Here is a 22,863-nt window from a genome sequence, read left to right on the forward strand (position 1 = left end):
TACCTCTCCTCCTACTATCCTTTTTGACCATCAGAATAAATTTCCGTTGAGCACCAAGAAAGATCTCCTTAAAGATCCTCCACTGCTCCTCAACAGACCCTCCCTCCAACGCGCTCTCCCAGTCCACATTCGCCAATTCTTCTCTCATCCTACTGTATTCCCCTCTATTCAAACAAAGGACGCGTGTCCGGGAACCCACTTTCTCCTCCTCCATCTGCACCAGAAACTCCACCATACAATGATCACTCTCCCCAAGAGGATCCTTCACCACAAGGTCCCTAATTCTACCCGCTTCATTACATAGCACCAGATCCAAGATAGCTCGCTCCCTCGTCGGCTCCAACACACACTGTTCGAGGAAACTATCCCAGCAGCATTCCAAGAACTCTTCCTCGAGCCCCCCACGTCCAACATGGGTCGACCAATCAATATGCAAATTGAAATCCCCCATAACTATGGCCGTCCCATTCCTGCACGCCGCACTTATTTGCGCGTTAACAGCCCGCCCCATCTCCAGATCATTATTCGGGGGCCTATAGACGACACCCACCGGCGTCTTCCTGCTAGGTGTCACATTTGCAATGTTTCTTATTTAATTGATAAAATGCTTTGGTTTTAAGATCCTTTTAATAAGCTGAAGCAGGCCTAGGGTCTAGTGGTCGACTGGACTCACACACCAGGGTGTAATGGTTAAAGCAAGTCAAGATTATTAACCAACAGTAGTCGTGTCTTTAACTGCAACAAAGCACACAACAGTACTAGTGATTATTTTCCATCATATCTCTTCTCATTCTCTATTCCTTTCTCTCCAAGTTAAGAATGAGTTCCCTGCCGTTTATCTTTACAGGCTGGAAGTTCTTCTTCATCTGGAGCACTTAGAATCATACAGTGCAGAAGGAGGCCATTTGTTCCATTGAGTCTGCATCGACCACAATCCCATCCAGCCCCTATCCCCATAATCCCATACATTTACCCTAGCTAGTCCCCCTGACACTGAAGAGCAATTTTGCACGGCCAATCCACCTGACCCGCACATCTTTGGACTGTGGGAGCAAACAGGAACACCCGGAGGAAACCAAAACCACGGGAGAATGTGCAAACTCCACACAAGCTGGAAATTGAACCCAGGTTCCTGGGACTATGAGCTGCAGTACTAACCACTGTGTCACCATGCCACTTAAAGGGCAACAATTTCTTAAAATAATACCAATATGTCACAGATTATAGCCTTTGGCTCACACTTTCACAACCCACTAAGATCTCTTAAATTTCCAATACTGTCAGACATTTTGCTCATCTCTCTTCCTATGTAGCATCCTTGCTGTCTGAGGATTGCTAACTTTGGCTCATAGCACAATATCAGAATGGGGCAAAGTGAAGAAACAAGCCTCAAGAATAATCTCAGCCAGGACAGGGATTGAACTAGTGTCATTGGTCTTTCTCTTTACAACACTGAGCTGACTTTTCCATGATTCTTTGTAAACAATTTTCAAGTCAAAATTTTGTAAATAGTTTTGTTTCTGTTTAAAAGACCCAATGTATAATTCAACAACACATCATCTTATAAGCATGCAGGTACACGAGGCAGTAAAGGCGAAAAATGGTTTATTGGCCTTCAAAGTGAGAGGTGTTGAGTATAAAAATAGAGCTGTTTTACTGCAATTGTATAGGACATTGGTGAGGCCATATCGGGACTATTGTGTGCAGTTTTGGTGTCTTTATATGAGAAGGATGTCCTTGCCATAGCAGATAGTACAGCAAAAGTTTACCGGGCTGATTCCTGGCATGACAAGTCTGTCACATGAGGAGAGATTAAGTCAGTTAAGGATTATATTTGCTGGAGTTTAAAAGAGTGAGAAGGGATCTCAGAAACTTATAAAATTCTAACAGGGTCAGACAGGGTAGATTCAGAATGTTTCCAATAGCAGGGGGAGTCAAGAACTAGGGGTCATAGTTGAGGGTAAACCTGAGGCGAGGATAAATTTCTTCACCTAGTGAGTGGTGAATGTGCAGAATCCAAATGGAATTTAATGTTGGCAAGTGCGAGGTGGTCCACTTTGGTAGGAATAATGGTAGGAAGGATTATTACTTACGTGGAGAAAAACTGCAGCAGGCGACGGTGCAGAGTGACCTCGGGGTCCTTGTGCATGAGTCGCAAAAACACAGCTTGCAGGTGCAGCAGGTGGTCAGGAAGGCGAATGGGATGCTGGCCTTCATAGCGAGGGGGATTGAATATAAAAGTAGGGAGGTCTTGCTGCGGCTGTATAGGGCATTGGTGAGGCCGCAGCTGGAGTACTGTGTGCAGTTTTGGGCGCCGTACTTACGCAAGGATATTCTGGCCTTGGAGGGAGTGCAGAGGAGGTTTACTAGGCTGATGCCGGAGTTGAGGGGGTTGAGCTATGAGGAGAGGCTGAATAAACTAGGCTTGTACTCTAGTTAGAGTTTAGAAGAATGAGGGGAGATCTCATTGAGACGTATAAGATGATGAATGGGATGGATAGGATAGAGGTGGAGAGACTCTTCCCGCTCAGAAAGGATAATAGGACTAGGGCGCACAGCCTCAAGGTAAAGGGGGGGCAGTTTAGAACGGAGTTGAGGAGGAACTTCTTCACTCAAAGGGTGGTGAATCTCTGGAATTCTCTGCCCGTTGAAGTGGTGGAGGCTGCCTCGCTAAATATTTTTAAGACACGGGTTGATGGGTTTTTGATGAGAGAGGGGATTAAGGGTTATGGGGAGAGGGCGGGAATGTGGAACTGAGCCACGACAGATCAGCCATGATCTTATTGAATGGCGGGGCAGGCTCGAAGGGCTAGTTGGCCTACTCCTGCTCCTATTTCTTATGTTCTTATCCACTACCACAGAAAGTAGTTGAGGCCAAAATGTTGTGATTTCAAGAAGGAATTAAACATAGCTCATGGGGTAATGGGATCAAGGGATGTAAGGGGGGGGGGGGGGGGGTGGTGAAAATCAAGATATTGAATATGATCAGCCATCGTCATAGTGAATGGCAGAGCAGGCATGAAGGGCCAAATGGCCTTCTCCTACTTCTAGATTCTATGTTTACCTACAGAAATGTGCAACACAAACAATGATACAATGCTGCATCACGGTCCTCATAAACAGTAGTTAATTTTCCATAAGGAAATAATCCATTTATTACGCTGCCTGATAGTGATCCATGTAAGCCTTTAATGATTACACCTGGGTTGAAATAAGCTCAAAATAGGTTTTTGTCACTCTTTTTTACCAACAGAATCGAAAACAGCCGCTTCTAAATTGCCAAGAAATTTAGGATGAGATTTGAAAACCATGGTGGGGGATTCAGTGGAAACTGGGGGAGGTCCTGGCATTTTGAAAACAGGCTAACATCATGCCCAAAGGGTGAGAGCACAGATCCAGGCATCTACCTACGTGTCAACCAAGGAGCAAGGTTGATAGCTGTTATATTAATAACCCATTAAACAGTGCTACACAGATGCAGAAGTGAAGTTCAGTCTCCCTGAAGTCTGAGGAAACAATATTCCAAATGGACAATGGAAAGTGCTTCAATATGCCGTGACTTCCAAAAACCACGTGTAAAGGTTCTTGCCAAAATCTTACCAGTTAAGCGTAAACTAGTGGGGAAATTCAGACCAACATATGGGCGTTCTTTCAAGGGCAGGAAACAACAGATTCTTTCAGAAGTTTTATTAGGGCGAGTGCAATTACTGAGTTGGGTGCCCAGATATCCCCATTTTGAATTGACATTAATGACATGGATTCATAAATCCAACACAATACAAGCTATACCAAACCAAGGCGGGCAATGAGGAATGCAGGGGAACATGCCAAGATCTGCAACAATCATGCCTAAAAATGAAGTGCCAACATGGTGAAGTTACAACATGCTTGATAAACAGCAGAGACAGCATATGATAGCCAGAACCAAGTGATCCCATAACCAAAGGATAAGCTTGATGCTCTGCAATCCTACCATATCCAGTCATTATTGGTGATGGGCATCAAACAATTAGAGGACGGGTTCCAACAAAATACCCATCCTCAATGATGAGGGAGCCCAGTATGTCAATGCAAAAGATAAGACAGAAGCATTTTCAACTAACTCCAGTCAGAAAAGCTGAGTGGATGATCCATCTCAGCTTCCTGCTGAGAACCCCAGTATCAGCCAACTGGATTCACTCCAACTGATAAAGAAACAGCTGAAGGCATTGGACACGGAAAGGTCATGGCCCTGACAACGTAGAAGCAGTAATATTGAAAACTTATATTGCAGAGCAAGCCACAACTTGAGTCATTTTGTTTCAGTACAGCTAAAACACTTATCTACCCGACAATGTGGAAATGTGCCCAAGTATCTCCTATACAAATTCAAGCTGTTAACCTGACCAATTCTTACTCCATCAGTCTACTCTTGATGATCAAAGCAATAGAATGCGTTGTCGATGTTAAAATGGCACTTGCACAACAAGAGCACACTCACTTTGGATTCCGGGCCCACTTAGTTCCTGACCTCAAGACAGAACATAGAACATTACAGCGCAGTACAGGCCCTTCGGCCCTCGATGTTGCGCCGACCAGTGGAACGAATCTAATGACACTCTAACCTAAACTATTCCAATATTACCTATACGCCTATTCAATGACCATTTGAACGCCCTTAAAGTTGGCGAGTTCACAACTGCTACAGGCAGGGCATTCCACGACCTTACTACCCTCTAGTAAAGAACCTACCTCTGACATCATCCTATAATTATCACCCCTCAATTTAAAACTACGTCCCCTCGTGTTAGCCATCACCATCCAAGGAAAAAAGGCTCTCACTGTCCACCCTATCTAATCCTCTGATCATCTTGCATGCCTCAATTAGGTCACCTCGTAACCTTCTTCTCTCTAATGAAAATAACCTCAAGTCCCTCAGCCTTTCCTCATAAGACCTTCCCACCATACCAGGCTACATCCCGGTAAACCTCCTCTGCACCCTTTCCAATGCTTCCACACCCTTCTTATAATGCGGCGACCAGAACTGTACGCAATACTCCAAGTGCGGCCGCACCAGCGTTTCATACAGTTGCAACATGATCTCACAGCTCTGAAATTCAATTCTTCTACCAATAAAAGCTAACACATCGTACGCCTTCTTAATCACCTTATCAACCTGGGGGCCTGCTTTCAGGGAACTATGCACACTTACACAGAGATCTCTCTGCTTGTCGACAACTACCAAGAATCCTTCCATTAGCCCTATATTCTGTAATCCTGTTACTCTTTCCAAAGTGAATCACCTCACTTTTCCGCATTAAACTCCATTTGCCACCTCTCAGCCCAGCTCTGCAGCTTATCTATGTCCCTCTGCAAACTGTAACATCCATCCTCATTGTCTACAACTCCTCAGACTTTAGTGTCATCAAATTTACTAACCCATCCTTCTACACCCTCATCTAGGTCATTTATAAAAATGACCAACAGCAGATGCCCCAAAACAGATCCCTGCGGTACACCACTAGTAACTGAACTCCAGGTTGAATATTTCCCATCAACTACCACCCTCTGTCTTCTATCAGCTAGCCAATTCCTGATCCAAACTGCTAAATCACCCTCAATCCCATGCATCCGTATTTTTTGCAGTAGCTTACCATGGGGAACCTTATCAAATGCTTTGCTAAAATCCATATACACCACGTCAACTGCTTTACCCTTATCCACCTCTTTGGTCACCTTCTCAAAGAACTCGATAAGGTTTGTGAAGCACGACCTACCCTTCACAAAACCATGTTGACTATCCCTAATCAAATTATTTCTCTCTAGATGATTATAAATCCTATCTCTTATAATCCTTTCCAAAACTTTGCCCACAACAGAAGTAAGGCTCACCGGTCTATAATTCCCAGGATGGTCTCTACTCCCCTTCTTGAACATGGGGACAACATTTGCTATCCTCCAGTCTTCTGGCACTACACCTGTAGCCAATGACAACATAAAGATCAAAGTCAAAGGCTCTGCAATCTCAGCTGATGACACCAAGATTGGTGGAACGGCAAATTGCGCGGAGGGTGTGGAGAGTCTGCAGAAGGATCTAGATAGGCTGGGCAAATGGGCCAGGAAATAATGGTAGGAAGGACTATTACGTGGCGAAAAACTGCAGCAGGCGACGGTGCAGAGGGACCTCGGGGTCCTTGTGCATGAGTCGCAAAAACTCAGCCTGCAGGTGCAGCAGGTGGTCAGGAAGGCGAATGGGATGCTGGCCTTCATAGCGAGGGGAACTGAATATAAAAGTAGGGAGGTCTTGCTGCGGCTGTATAGGGCATTGGTGAGGCCGCAGCTGGAGTATTGTGTGCAGTTTTGGGCGCTGTACTTACGCAAGGATATTTTGGCCTTGGAGGGAGTGCAGAGGAGGTTTACTAGGTTGATACCGGAGTTGAGGGGGTTGAGCTACGAGGAGAGGCTGAATAAACTAGGCTTGTACTCGTTAGAGTTTAGAAGAATGAGGGGAGATCTCATTGAGACGTATAAGATGATGAATGGGATGGATAGGAGAGAGGTGGAGAGACTCTTCCCACTCAGAAAGGATAGTAGGACTAGGGGGCACAGCCTCAAGATAAAGGGGGTGCGGTTTAGAATGGAGTTGAGGAGGAACTTCCTCACTCAAAGGGTGGTGAATCTCTGGAATTCTCTGCCCGTTGAGGTGGTGGAGGCTGCCTCGCTAAATATTTTTAAGACGCAGGTTGATGGGTTTTTGATAAGCGAGGGGATTAAGGGTTATGGGGAGAGGGCGGGAATGTGGAGCTGAGCCACGACAGATCGGCCATGATCTTGTTGAATGGCGGGGCAGGCTCAAGGGGCTAGTTGGCCTACTCCTGTTCCTATTTCTTATGTTCTTATGTTATGTTCTCCCAGAGAATCCTAGGATAAATCCCATCCGGCCCAGGGGACTTATATATTTATCATACTCTCAAGAATTGCTAACACCACAAGATAGCACTGGTCAAAACATGGACAAAACTGAATTCATCAGGAGGGAGACTCTCCACTGGTTTGACTCATCTCAGCCCAAAGAGCTCTTCAGGGGACTGTCCTAGGTCCAACCATGTTCAGGTGCTTCACCCACGACTTTCTCACCATCATAAATTCAGAATGTGAAATACTACACCTTGGAATAAGCTAACAGGTACACTTGCTTGATAAGACTATTTTATAATCAACTTTATACATACTAGCCATTCTTTAAATCTTTTACCATCTCCTCCATTATTTGCTCACATTTTTGTTGAGAATCAATCATGTCATTGCAATTGGAATTAATGATTTGTTCTGTTCTATCGAAGCAAGGATACACAATGGCATATTCATTCAAATCCATTTCTGGACTCATCATCTTTAGCAGCAACACGGTCTGATGAAATTGTTACTTGTCTAACTTCTATTTTCATTCACTTATGTGAAGGTATGCATCGTGCCAAGGGCACGTGCTTAAAGAATGACACAGAATGCACAGCAAGGAAACAGGCTATTTGGCTCAAGTCACTGTTTTTCTAAAGTTCATTTATTAATGTCAGAAGTAGGCTTACGTTACTTTTGAATGGACTTGCTTGCATTAAGTTGATCTTTCTTTACACCCTAGCTATGTCTGTAACACTGCATTCTGCACTCTCGTTTCCTTCCCTATGAATGATATGTTTTGTCTGTATAGCACACAAGAAACAATGTTAATACATATGACAATAATAAATCAAATTTAAAAAATCAAATACATCTTCTCTATTCATTACACCCAAGGGCCTATCTGTTCCCCTAAAGCTCTTTGTTCCTTTACCATGTTTGGAGACTCATTATCCAGGCAGCGTGTGACCTCCTTATTCTTCCCACCTATATGCACCACCTCACATTAATCAATAGACCAGTAGCCAATTAAGGTAAATCAAATGAACAGAGTTAAGTACATTTGCCAATTACCTATTTTGCAAGTGGAATTGCCTATTTAATTTTGCAATATTAATTAGACCAATCACACCCTCTATTTATATTCTGTCATTACTTGGTCGAATACGAACAAAATAAATGTCTTGTTCATGAGTGGATGTGGACAAGGGATATTGTTTAGTTCGTCCATCCAGTCCATGCCCACACATTCTCAAGCGTATCCTGTTATTTTAAAATATCAGGTGTTCAACCTGACTATATTGCCATCCATGCCATGTGTTATTCAGTTATTTTACAAAGAACATTCTGGCATTGGTTCTCAGTTTCACTTTTCCTCCATAACAGTAATGATTCCACTTTTAGTATTGATCAAATCATGGAGAGCTGGCATGTGCTGAGGAGCTATACAAATGCAGCCTTTCCCTTGCTTTTAACCTTCTCATGTCCCCTTACAGTGCTTTCATAATTTACCTGAAGTGTTTAATTACTTGTATAGCTTTTCTACTTTGTTCATCTGCGAAAACACCTCTTAAGTTACCTGCTTTGAAGGCTCAAAAGCCCAAATCTCTCCAGCTTTGCTTCTCATTTTGATTCCAAAGTTCAAATTAATCCATTATTGCTGCACCATCTGCAAGGCTTCTAGTAACTTTTTCGTCTGTCCGAAACTGGAGACAGTTTGATGTTCCGACCCGATTAGGTCTCCTTTTCGGCTTTGCATTAATTCCTCCAACGTTTGTTGTATTGAACTTTTACTTTCTTGCATGTGATTCAGCATTCTGCCAACTTTATTGATTGCTTTCCTTTTATTTTAAAATAGGAAATGTACAATTTTGGTTGAATTCTCCAAATGATTCATAATTTTTTCGACGTTCTTGTAATATTCCTCTTACCAATACTCATTACTCATGTGCATAAATTTGAATTTCTGGTGATTTTACTTCAGTGTTCCATTTTATCAAGAATAGATTCAAACCTTCAAGTGCACAACTACAAAATAAACTTGGCGTTGACACTCAGTTCTCAAAATATAAAACAAAAATCAAAACAAGATGACTAAGCCAAATAGGGAAAGATACTAATAACTGGAGTGAAGCTAAATGCAGAGAAACTGAACAGTATAACCTAGATAGCTCCATCCACAGTACAAGTTAATATAAAATGGAAAATACATTATACTTTGACATACATGGCATATACAGTATAAAAGACTAACAACCCCAAATTTAAATGAGCAAGAATATTTCTGGAAGTACATTGATGAACATAGGTAAGCAGAAATGCAAAAGGGTAGAACCAATATGGGCAAATTTACAACTGAAAATAAAATTGTACCTTATATAGCAGTCAAAAATAGATGCCAATTGTTCACCATTACTAAATTAAGTATTGAAAAAAGAATGAATGTTGTCTGTCTGGCCCCAAAGTGGCTGACATTCACACAATAAAAGCTTATGTTTACACTGCACTTTTAAATAAAGAAAAAGGTCAAAGATAATTCACAAATATGCAATTAAACAAAAATTGATATTAAGCCAAAGAAGGAAAAATTAGGCAATGTGGCTGCAAGTTCGGTTAAAATGGTAGATTTGAAAAAGATCTTGAAAGATGAGAAAGAGGTGGAAGATTTTGGGAAAACTTCAGGTCTTAGTCTTTGCACAGCCAGGACCAAGGACAAAACGCCCTTCGATGATGGACACTAGCCTCGAACGGGAAGAATGCAGGTTTCTTGGAGGATTGTAGTTTGCAGAGATGGGAGATATGTGGGCTGGCGGTGCAAGAGATTTAAACACCAGGGTGAGAATTTTAATTTACAGTTGTTGGCGGAGTAGGAGTGGATATCGGTGAGCAGCCATACAAAGTAATGGTTCAGAGAGGATTTTTGCAAGTTGGAGTATAGGGAGCCTAGTTTTGGCTGAGCTTAAAGTAATGGAATGTGGAAGTTAGGAGGCCAGCCAGGAGAGCATTGGAGTATGAGTTAAGACAGGCATGAGTGGCTATTTCAACAGCAGATTAGCTAAAGGACCAGTGATGTCTTGATTTCATTTATTATTGTCACATGTATTAGCATACAGTGAAAAGTATTGTTTCTTGCATGCTATGCAGTCAAAACATACCGTTCATAGAGAAGGAAATGAGAGAGTGCAGAATGTAGTGTTACAGTCATAACTAGGGCATAGAGAAAGGTCAACTTAATGCAAGACAGGTCCATTCAAAAGTCTGACAGCAACAGGGAACAAGCTGTTCTTGAGTCGGTTGGTATGTGACCTCAGACTTTTGTACCTTTCTCCCCAACGGAAGAAGGTGGAAAAGAAAATGTCCGCAGTGCGTGGGATCCTTAATTATGCTGGCTGCTTTTCCGAGGCAGTGGGAAGTGCAAACAGAGTCAACGGATGGAAGGCTGGTTTGCGGGATGGATTGGGCTACATTCATGACCTTTTGTAGTTTCTTGCAGTTTTGAGCAAAGCAGGAGACATACCAAGCTGTGATACAACCAGAAAGAATGCTTTCTATGGTACACCTGTAAAAAAGTTGGTGAGACTTGTAGCTGACATGCCAAATTTTCTTAGTCTTCTGAGCAGGTAGAGGCATTGGTGGGCTTTCTTAACTATAGTGTCAGCATGGAGGGAGCAGAACAATTGTTGGTGATCTGGACACCTAAACATTTGAAGCTTTCAACCATTTCTACTTTATCCTCATTGATGCAGATTGGGGACGGGGTGGGGGGCATGTTCTCCACTACACTTCCTGAAGTTGATGACTATCTCCTTCATTTGTTGACACTGAGGGAGAGATTATTGCCATCGCACCAGTTCACCAGATTCTCTATCTGTCCTGTACTCTGCCTCATCATTGTTTGAGATCCAAACCACTAAGGTGGTGTCGTCGGCAAAAAACTTGAAAAGCGTGTTGGAGGAGAATTTGGCCACACAAATCATAGGCATGCAAGGAGCATAGTAGGGGGCTGAGAACACAGCCTTGTGGGGCATCAATGTTGAGGACGATTGTGGAAAAGGTGTTGTTGCCTATCCTTACTGATTGTGATCTGTGGGTTAGGAAGTTCAGGATCCAGTTAGAGGGAGGAGCTGAGGCCCAGGCCACAGAGTTTGGAGATGTATTCCATAGGAATAATTGTGTTGAAGACTGAGCCGCAGTCAATAAATAGGCGTCTGACATAGGTTTCTTTGTTACCTAGCTGCTCTAGGGTTGAGTGTAGGGCCAGGGAGATGGCGTCTGTGTGGACCTGTTGAGGTGGTAGGCGAACTGCAGTGGATCCAGGCACTCTGGGAGGCTGGAACTGATTTGTACCGTGACTAGCCTTTCGAAGCACTCCACAATGATGGATGTTAGAACCACCAGCTGATAGTTATTAAGGCATGCTGCTTGGCTTTTCTTTGGTGCTGCGATGATGGACGTCTTCTTGAAGCAGGTAGGGACCTCAGATTGATAAGAGGGATCGAAGATGTCTACAAATACCCCCCGCCAGCTGATTCGCACAGGGTCTGAGTGCTCGTCCGGGTACCTCATCCGGGCCCGTCGCTTTCCAGAGGTTGACCTTCAAGAAGGCTGCTCAGGCATCTGCAACGGTGACCCCAGATACAGGCTTGTCCGAGACCTCCAGGGTGGATGGTGTGCGCTTGTTGACCTCTTGCTCATTGGGCATAGAATGCATTGAATTCATCTGAAAGTGGTGTGTTGAAGCTGGCAATTTCGCGTACCTTCATCTCATATCACAGATATAGAAGATGACAGCCTTTGATTTCAGTTTTCTATCAGTCTCTTATCAAGCACCTACATTTGTTCACTTACCAGCATGTTACATCTGTTGCTGCATGCTAAAAATAACGTTTCCTGCCAAGTGACATTATTCTTATCTGAGCGATTGTTTCTTCTAGAAACTGGGGAGCTTGTCAATATGTTTAGGAATCCTCAGGGAGAAGTTTGAAAAATCACCATGGTTGCAGATTAAGGAAAACATAAATATCCACTATTCTGTTTCATTTCTTAAGATTGGAAGCCAATCTTTTCATTACGAAGAACAAGAATAAAAAGCTGAGTTGTTGCAAGTTACTAGGAATATGTTCTAATATATATTTGTATTGTTGCAAAGTGACGTGCTACCAGTGAGGAAAAAGGGTATGGATTGGAGATGGACTTTAATGCTGAATTTCTGAACTGTAATTCCAGTGAGCACAATAACTACTGGGAGCACAGGATTTACTCTGCAGTGTATACACAACGATAATCTTAACAATTATTCATAAAAGAACATAAGAACATAAGAAATAGGAGCAGGAGTAGGCCATCTAGCCCTTCGAGCCTGCCCCGCCATTCAATAAGATCATGGCTGATCTGTTGTGGCTCAGTTCCACTTTCCCGCCCTCTCCCCATAACCCTTAATCCCCTCTCTTATCAAAAACCCATCAACCCGCTTCTTAAAAATATTTAGCGAGGCAGCCTCCACCACTTCAACGGGCAGAGAATTCCAGAGATTCACCACCCTTTGAGTGAAGAAGTTCCTCCTCAACTCCGTTCTAAACCGCCTCCCCTTTATCTTGAGGCTGTGCCCCCTAGTCCTACTGTCTTTTTTGAGCGGGAAGAGTCTCTCCACCTCTATCCTATCCATCCCATTCATCATCTTATACGTCTCAATGAGATCTCCCCTCATTCTTCTAAACTCTAGCGAGTACAAGCCTAGTTTATTCAGCCTCTCCTCATAGCTCAACCCCCTCAACTCCGGTATCAGCCTAGTAAACCTCCTCTGCACTCCCTCCAGGGCCAAAATATCCTTGCACAGGTGCGGCGCCCAAGACCCCGGAATCCAGCGACGTCTGGAAAATAACCACCAAGGCATCCACTATAACCTCCGCCATTTCTTTCAGAACCCTCGGATGCATTCCATCCGGTCCTGGGGACTTGTCCACAATCAGCCCCTCCAGTCTGTCGAGCACCACCTCTCTAGTAACAGTAATGTCATTAAGACCCTCCATTCCTACCACCTTTCCATCGCTAACACCCGGCAAATTATTCACGTCCTCTTCCGTGAAGACAGAAACAAAAAAGTTATTCAAGACCTTAGCCATATCCCCATCCCCTACCACTAGCTCCCCTTTCTCATTCTCTAAAGGACCAACGTTCACCCTAGCCAGCCTCTTCCTTTTTATATATTTATAAAAACTCTTGCTATCCTTTTTTATATTAAGTGCTAGCCCAGCCTCATAGCTTCTCCTACCCTCCTTTATCAACTTCTTTGTCAATCTTTGTTGACATTTAAACCTTCCCAATCCTCTTCTCGCCCACTGCTCTTAGCTACTCTAAATTCCTCCGCTTTTAATTTAACACTTTCCTTCACCTCCTTCGTTATCCACGGCTTATTACCTCTCTTCCTACTGTCCTTTTTAACCATCGGAATAAATTTCTGCTGAGCACCAAGAAAGATCTCCTTAAAGATCCTCCACTGCTCCTCAGCAGACCTACCTTCCAACGCACTCCCCCAGTCCACATTCGCCAATTCTTCTCTCATCCTACCGTACTCCCCTCTGTTCAAACAAAGGACGCGTGTCCGGGAACCCACTTTCTCCTCCTCCATCTGCACCAGAAACTCCACCATACAATGATCACTCTCTCCAAGAGGATCCTTCACCGCAAGGTCCCTAATTCTACCCGCCTCATTACATAGCACCAGATCCAAGATAGCTCGCTCCCTCGTCGGCTCCAACACACACTGTTCAAGGAAATTATCCCGGCAGCATTCCAAGAACTCCTCCTCGAGCCCACCTCGTCCAACATGGGTCGACCAATCAATATGCAGATTGAAATCTCCCATAACTACTGCCGTCCCATTCCTGCACGCCGCACTTATTTGCGTGTTAACAGCCCGCCCCACCTCCAGATCATTATTCGGGGGCCTATAGACGACACCCACCAGCGTCTTCCTCCCTTTGCTGTTCCTAATCTCCACCCACAACGATTCCACGTTCTGCTCTTTGGCTCCGATATCATCCCTTGCTACCACCTTGATACTATCCTTAATCAGCAGAGCTATGCCACCCCGTCTTTCCTCCTGCCTATCCTTCCTAAACACTTGATAGCCCTGTACATTCATCTCCCAGTCCCTGTCACCTTGCAGCCACGTCTCTGTAATGGCCACCAGATCGTATCCATTTGTGTCGATCTGCGCCACCAGCTCATCCACTTTATTCCGAATGCTTCGTGCATTCAGATAAAGCGCTTTCATCCCAGCCTTCACCTGGACCCTATTTGCCGTAACGCCACCAATTGGGACATCCTCGGCCTCTTCCCTTACCTGTACCCTATCCTTAACTTTAGGCCTCGTAGCGTCACCTACCCTCGCACCCTCCCCCCCCCCTAATTAGTTTAAAGCCCTGTCTACAGTCCTCTTTACTCGATTCGCCAACACTCTGGTCCCAGCACGATTCAGACCAACCCCATCCCGCCCGAACAAGTCCCACCTACCCCAATACTGGTGCCAATGCCCCATAAATTCGAACCCATTCCTCCCACACCAATCCCTGAGCCACCCATTCACTTCCTTTATCCTGTCAACCCTACGCCCATCTGCACTCAGTTCAGGCAGTAGCCCAGAGACGACCACCTTGTCGGTTCTACTTTTTAATTCCATTCCCAGCTTCTCATACTCCCTCCCCAGATCCTCAGTCCACACTTTGCCTACGTCGCCGGCACCCACATGTACTACAACGACCGGGTTCTCACCCTCCCACTCCAGGTTCCTCTGCAGCCCAGCTGTGACATCCTGTACCCGAGCACCAGGCAGACAACACACCCTTCTGTGCACTTTGTCATTGTGACAAAGGACAGTGTCAATACCCTTCACCCCACTATCCCCAATAACTATTACGTTCCTTTTCCTCTTCTCTTTGCCTATGTCCTGCTGCATCACTGTACCGTGTGCAGTTTGCTCACCAACCTCACCTGCCTCGTCCTCTTCCAGACTGGAAGCAAGAACCTCAAACCTGTTATGCAGATTAAGAGGCTGAGGCCTCCACTCCTCACCCCCCTTCCTCCTCCTCCCAGCAGCCCCCTTTTGTCCCTGACCCTTAGATTTAGCCAGTCTAGGGGCACCCTCTCTCCCCTTGATGAGCCTCAGTGTCTGTAGCTCAGAGGCCAGCTCATCCACCTTGAGCTGGAGCTCCTCCAGCAACCTGCACTTACTGCAGACATGGTCACTGGGAAGGACCCTGGGGTCCGCCAGTTCCCACATCATACAGAAACCACACATCACATGCCCCTCCATTATTCACTGTAATTTTTTATGGGGAAAAAATTTTTTTCCTTGTTTCTTGCTGTAGTAGTTTTGAAAAAATTTTTTGTCCTTGTTTTTTTTCAAACAAACTCACCTGGCCTTTTTTCCTCCAAGCCCTTTTTGATATTAAGCCCTATTAACTCACTCTGCTTCCCACTCACTCCGCTGCCCGCTCAGACGCTGCCCGCTATCTACACCAGGCCTCCTTTTAAACCTGGCGCTGATTTAAAGCAGGCTGGTCCACAAATGCCTTTTCACCACACCCTCAGAATTCATAAAGCAGTAAATACAATAAATAAATGCTTTAAACAGTTCTACAAAGAGTAAAGTGCTTTAAACTTATTTTAAACAGGTTTTTAACAGGTAAAATCTTAGCTCTCTCTCTCTCAGCTCCAGCAAACAATGGAAGGCTTCACCGTGTGGCCCCTTGATAATTAAAGCAAGCTGGTCCACAAATGCCTTTTCACCACACCCTCAGAATTCTTAAACCAGTAAATACAATAAATAAATGCTTTAAACAGTTCTACAAAGAGTAAAGTGCTTTAAACTTATTTTAAACAGGTTTTTAACAGGTAAAATCTTAGCTCTCTCTCTGCTCGTATAAGTTATACCAATACAACAGACACTTCATAAATGCCACAAAATCAAAGTAGGTTACATTCACTGATATAAAATTTGAGAAGATAGTTGACATTTTTCTTTGTAGACTGGGAAACAGCATTTTTCATATACATTATACATGCATACAGTTTCTCTGGTTGCAATGTTCCTTTAATTTTCTTTGAAACTATGGCCAGAATTCTCCCGCCTCTTCTGCGGTTGGAGTTATCCGGTTCCATTGCTGAGAACAGAGATTTGGTTGAGTGCCAAATTCTCCATTCTCACTGACAGCAGTAGCGGGACGTGCAAGATGAGAATTCCGGCCTATGACTATTTTGAAAATTCAGTACACCTTGATCTATTAATGGCCTTCTGCTGAATCAGTCATTGTTGCCAATGTGTTCATTGCTATCTTTTAAGTCAAAGAATCCTAATTTTCTATCAATATAAATTTCACTTCAAAGATACAACTGCATTCCCCTCCTCCCCCCACCCCCGCAAGCAACAAAAGCACACCAATTGGTAAACTAGGACAATTTGAACCACTGTCAGTGATCATGTGATTGTCCAATGGTATTCTGAGTCCCAGCCATTAACTGTAATCTTAGGATGAACACACTGCTTCCAGTAGCCATCTACGTAACAGCTATCCACCCCACCAACCCCCACAAAATAATTTAAACTAGCTAAGGCAAATTCTTAAAAGGCAGCTCTGGGATTGGAAACCAAGGCCTCACAAAGAAGTTAAGCATTAAATCAATTGATTGATCATACCAAACAAATTCACCGAGTTACGGAAGAGAATTTGAAAAGAGGAATTTTCATTCCTGTCACAGTTATTAAGTGGTTGCAATGCAGACCTACCTGGAAATCCTGATCATCAATTGCAAACCTCTCTCTCAAATTTCGGAAGACCATAGGGCAGTACTCTTTAAACTTAAAGTGACTTGGCATATTCTCCCTGGTAAATAAATTACATCTCTTAGATACCGTTTTCATAAATAACTGAAGACATGTCAACCAGTTGTGGAGGGAACAAAACTGTTCATTACTGCAGTATAAAAGAAAAGGGTGCATTTGATTAAAAAAGTAAGACTTTGACAGAACACACAAAGGTCAAGATCAAGTCCAGGTGAATCAGAGTTAGAAAGTGTGGGGGTGGATAAAATTCATCTTAATTTTGCCTCTATTATATAGATACATTCTGTGGAGCATTAAGAATGGGGGGGAAGGGTTGTGGAGATGGGGGTGACTGAATACATTGGAAATTTTCAGCTGGACAAAGACAGCCAGTATGAATTTGTAAAACATTGACGATAGCCAACAAGTCTGATTGATTTCTGAAGAGGTAATTAAGGAATGGACATGGGATTGTCTATGGGTATTATTTATATGGACTTCCAAAAGAAATTTGATAAGTTCTTCGAAGAGACGGTTAGCTAAGATTGAAGCCTGTGAAATTGAAGGCAAATTGTTGAACTGCGTAGGAAAATGGCTGAATGGCTGGCTGGAGAGAATAGGGATTACGAGCAGATACTTGATTGGCAGAATGCAAAAAGTGGTACCCAACAAGGATCTACATGGCAGCTGCAGCTATTCACTGTATTTTGTAATGACAGATGATGGAATAGAAAGATACTTATCCACATTTGCCTGTGACACAAAGGCAACTGGATGGAAGTGTACCATTACAACAAGATACTGATAAATTAAACGAATGGACCAAAATGTGACAAATGGGTTTTACTGTGGGCAAATGCAATCACCCACATTGGTCTGAAAATGGATAGAACAGGATATTTTCAAAATGCTGCAAAACTAGAAACAGCCAGGGTCCAAGGCGACTTGGTGATTCAGATCCATAGATCATCAAAATGTCATGAATAGCTACAGAAATAGTTCTTAAAAATAAATTAATAGAATCCTGGTCTTTATATCTACAATTATCATACAAGGGAGTGCAAGTCATGCTTCAGTTGTCCAAAGTTCTGGTTAGACCACACCTGAAGTCTGCAAGTAATTCTGGGTACCACACCCTAGGGAGGAAATATTGGTCTTGGAGAGAGTGCAATAGAAATCTATCATAGGTGATAGCTGGAAACCAAGGGTTCAATTGTGAGGTGATAGTATGTTGATTTCCCTGGCATTTATTAAGGGATGATTTGTTCAAAGCTTTCAAGATTGTTAACCAAATTCATTAAGAGGAAAATGGGCCAATGGTGGGTTTATGGAGTTAGGTCACAGATCAATCATAATCCCACTGAATGATGGGAAAGGCTCAAGGATCTAGATGGCTTATTCCAGCTCCTATGTTAAAACAGTGAAAGTGAAGGCAATCTGGAAAGTACAGAAATACTGTAGATTGGCTGAAGTATAGGAATTTTTCTGTAGTCCTAGCTAAGGAACCAGGTAATGCTATTGCATCGTTATTGGCAGGAGGGTTCAATCACGGCATTGCAAGTTAAAAAGGGCAATTTTATTATAAATTAGGATGTAGGAAGTCAGTGAGAAAGTTGACAGTGTTAATGCAGATCTAAGTTCCTAAAATATAGTGTAGATGCATATTTGAAGGATTGCATGGTGCAAGGAATTAACCACACCATCCATCTGCCTTTTAACATGATGGTATTTACAATAAACATTCTCAAGTTAACAGTGAAAATTTGTAGCTTTTTAGGAAGTACTGACAAGTTCTCTGCACAACATATCAACAGTACTTTTCCCTAGTTCAGCCTTAGTCTAACTCTGGCAGCTATACCCAGGGTTTCTTTCATTGCCTCATCTTATTGTCAGGTTGGCCTCTCATTCTCCTGCTGTGAACATCAGCTCCTCCTGCTGTAAACATCAGCTCATTCAATCTCTACTGCCTACACCTTATCCTGCATCTACCTATTCCCTCTGACCTCGCTTAACTATATGGACATCTGACACCTCATGCCATAAATTTAAAATGCACATTTAGAGAATAATCATCTCACTTCCTCTACCCTCTCAAAACCCCCCCAACTTTCTAAACTTCCAATTCTACAGGTAATCTAGTCTATCGCACATGGTGAATCTCTTTTTGAGGGACGCGAGTTTTGTGTGGTTGAAAGAGAAGAGAGCAAGATAGACAGTTGATTTCAAATTACCAAGATTCATCAATAGTTTCTGAATAAACTATCAGTAAGCCAATGATCTGACGTAACAAATAACCCAGAGTTATCTAATGGTTGAAGCTTTCTCAGGTTGATGAACTGAACAGAAATCATTGAGTGTTTCTGCGAAGTGTGGTGTATAAGTGCAAACATCTCTCAAAGTTGAGGGATCCTCTCAGATCCACTTTGACCAATGGGTTTTGGTTTATGGTCTTGCCCAAAGGATGTCACCTTTGTTAATGCAATACTACCTCTACCAAACGCAACATTAAGGAGAAACTTCAGGAAAAAAAAGTATGCATGAATCTGGGGATTAAAAATCTAAATCTAAGCAGAAAAATGTATGGCAAAAGTGCAACATTCCAATCAGGAATTCTCAAACAGAAACAATCAAATTGTATTGTCGGATTATTCAATGCATCCCACAAATCATATGAATTGTTAAAAAATGCAAGCAAATGAAATTCTTTTCTCCAAGTAATGTTCTGTATCACTTTCTGCCATAATATATATTTACACTTCTGATTGTAAACTTAAGCTATAAGTCAGCACCAAGTTGGGGTGCAATCATTTCCTCCTCTACGATGGAGAACTGTTGACAGCATTGTGTGTGGAAGCACGAACACAAAAGGCTGTAAGCAAAAGTTTACTTTAAGTTTATTTATTGGCCACAAGTTGGCTTACATTAGCTTCATTGCAGTGTTAATGTGAAAATCCCCAAGTCGCCACAGTCCAGTACCTATTCGGGTACACTGACGGAGAATTTAGCATGGCCAATACATCTAAACCAGCACATCTTTCACTCTGAGGGAGGAAACCGGAGGAAATCCGAGCAGACACAGCGAGAACATGTAGACTCTGCATAGACAGTGACCCAAGCCAGGAATCAAACCCTACTGGGAGGCAGCAGTGCTAATCCATACCGCTGCACATTCCATTGCACTTAACACAAAAATAACTTTCCAACTTAGTTAAAAGTTATTCAAAAGCAATGTAAGGCAACAAACTTACTTATTGAAAAGGTGGTTATCCACTTTTATCTTGCTATAGGCTTTGAAGTCATCTGGCATCAACATAACTGGAATTTGGACATGACTTAACTCATTGATCTGCAAAAAAAGGACAATTTTTCTAGAAGTATATCAATCACATTACATTAAGATTTTTAATCTTGTTAGAAAAAAATCTGATTTTATTTTAAATTTCAGAGTAAATTTCGATATTCTGCAATATGACAGCAAAAATGAAAGTTCTTGTTAAGATCTGTATCTTTGAATCCAATATTACTGTTAAGACGACAGACCCCAAGTGTTTGAGAGCAGAAGGAAAAGCAAGAAATGTCAAACGTTAAATCATTCTTCTTGCACATTATTTCCATCGTGACACTAAAATACATTTTGGCTGATTTCATTGCTTTTGCTTTTATTCCTTTGCTAGATTATCCCAAACATCCATCATTCTGTGATCAAAGAGTTTAAATCTAAATATGCATTTTCAGTTTATTTCTACTTTCCACTTATGCTTAAACTTCTCTAAGCCTGACATGGACCCCAATTCTTTATACCACGTGTCAGTCAATGTGCACTTATTGCACCTTCTGGAAAGAATATGGTCACAGCAGAAGGTCTGGATGATATTGAATGCAAATTTCTTGATTCTTTCTCCTGTCTCCCCCAACCATGATCCCAGTATTGAAAAAGAAACCATTTCCTAGATTATCAGTGGTCTTATCTGTTCTGGGATTCTTCCACTCCCCTACTTCCCCATCTCAATTCCTTTATTGCACACAGCTCCATTTCTACCTCTTCTACAGATGCACAATTCAGATTGTCCCAGCAGACTGTAATTTCAATTGTTCCTGTCACACTCATCTAGTTCCTTCCCCGGAATCTAATGATTTTCTCTTAAGTTATACACAATTACATAGAATATATATAGTACAGAAATGACCATTCAGTCCAGCTAACCTGCGCTGCTGTTTATATTGTTGCCTATACGCAAGTCCATCTGACTACTTCATCGCAGCCACTCAGTTTCTCTTCCCATTCCTTTACCTCTCACATACTTATCTAGTTTCCTTTTGAAAATATCCAAGATGTTTGCCTCAATCACTTTGTGGTACTAGGTACCACATTCTAACCACTCACTGAATAAAGAAACTTCCCCTCATTTCCTTTTGGGATTTATTCATTACCATCTTGTATTGTTGGCCCCTAGGAAATAGTCTCCTCACATTTACCCTGTTCATGATTTTAAAAGCTTTTATCAGGTTTCTTCTGAAGCCTTCTCTTTTCTAAAGAAGAAAGCCCCAACATTTTTGATCTATCCTGGCAGCTGTAATCTTTCAGTTCTGGTATCATCCTTGCAAATCTTTTTTTCTTGCACTTTCTCCAGTGCTTATACACTTTTCTCATAGTATGGAGATCAGAATTGTGCACACTAGTGTGGCCAGAACAAGTTCCCATACACTTTAACATAACCTCACTATTTTTGAATTCTGCCTTTTCAAAATCCATACCCTGAAAAAAAAACCTTATATTTGTCAAACACAATTACACTTTAATAAAAAGGATGCTGACTTTGTCTAATTATGATTTTCTGAGTCATCTATCACCACTTCCTTAATAACGAAACCAGCATTTTCTCCATGAGCGACTGTAGTTCCTGGTTTTCTCTCTCTCTTCTTGAATAGTGGTATCACATTTACTACATTCCGATGCACTTGGGCATTCCACAATTTTAGGAATATTACAACCAATGAATACACCCATCTCTATAGCCACCACTTTCTAAATCTAGGATATTGCTCAAGTCAATGGAATGTCAACTTTTAGTCTCACTAATTTTTCCAGTACCTTTTCTTTCTCCAATCAACCAATTTTTAAAAATTTGTTCAGGGGACATGGCCATTGCTGGCTGGGCCAGCAGTTATTGTCCATTTCTAACTGCCCTCCACTTCAGAAGGCATTTAAGAGTCAACAACATTGCTGTGCGTCTGGGAGTCGCATGTAGGCCAGACCAGGTATGGACGACCAATTTCCTTCCCTGAAGGACATTTGATGGGTTTCATGGTCATCAGACTTTTTTAAATTAAATTCATATTTCACCAACTGTTGTGTTGAGATTTGAGCTCAGACCCCCTGATCTTGTTCTGGGTGTCTTGATTAGTAGTCCAGTGGCAATACCAGTAAGTCATTCCCTCCAATAAGGAAGTTTAAGTCCCTCATTCTCAATAAACTCAGTTTTCCATTATTTCTGGTACATTTTTGAGACTCCCACCAGAGGTACAAAATATTTGTTCAACATGTCTTCCATTTCCTTATCTTCATTATAATTTCCCCTGTAGCAACCTCTAAAGGACCTCTTCTTTTTAAAAGTGGTAGAAGCTCCCACAATGGTGTTTTTACATTACTTACTAGTTCACTTATGTTCCATTTTGTGTCTCCACTAGTCTTTTCATTATCCTTTGCTGGTTCTAAAGCTTTCCATATGCTCACACTTACTACTCCTTGCAACAGGGGAGACAGTGGTGTACTGGATAAATTACTGAACCAGTAATCCAGAGGCTTAGGCTGATGCACTGAAGGCATGGGTTCAAATCCTTCCATGGCAGCTGGTGAAGTTTAAATTCAATGAATGAAGCCTGGAATTGAAAAGTCAGCTTCTGTAATGGTGACCATGAAATTATCATTGGTTGTTTGTAAAAAGCCACCTGGTTCACTAATGTCCTTGAGGGAAGCAAATCTGCCATCCTTTTCTGGTCTGGCCCTCACGTGAGTCCAGATCCTCAGTAATGTGGTTGATTCTTAATTGCCCTCTAAAATGTTCAAGGGCCATTAGGGATGGGCAAGTGTTGTGTTACTCACATTTTACCTTTAGTTGGACCCAATCTGCCTTTTTAACATTGTGTTTTTCTAAACTGTCAAC

At 42.4% G+C, this 22,863-nt stretch overlaps 1 protein-coding gene across 2 annotated transcripts in view; it reads right to left on the reverse strand.

Annotated features, from left to right (window-relative positions):
• Nucleotides 1-22,863, reverse strand: part of LOC145361441 (phosphatidylinositol 5-phosphate 4-kinase type-2 alpha) — a 215,412-nt gene that overhangs the window by 92,456 nt on the left and 100,093 nt on the right. For both annotated transcript variants that reach the window (XM_080217254.1, XM_080217264.1), the window contains exons 2-3: nucleotides 19,948-20,045; nucleotides 16,664-16,760 (exon numbers count right to left, since the gene is read on the reverse strand). In XM_080217254.1, the coding sequence (XP_080073380.1) occupies nucleotides 16,664-16,760; nucleotides 19,948-20,045 (195 nt within the window). The remainder of the gene's footprint in view (nucleotides 1-16,663; nucleotides 16,761-19,947; nucleotides 20,046-22,863) is intronic.

The sequence above is a fragment of the Carcharhinus amblyrhynchos genome, chromosome 2 (genome assembly GCF_965287045.1).
Source record: "Carcharhinus amblyrhynchos chromosome 2, sCarAmb.v2.hapA, whole genome shotgun sequence".
NCBI classification, from domain to species: Eukaryota; Metazoa; Chordata; class Chondrichthyes; order Carcharhiniformes; family Carcharhinidae; genus Carcharhinus; species Carcharhinus amblyrhynchos.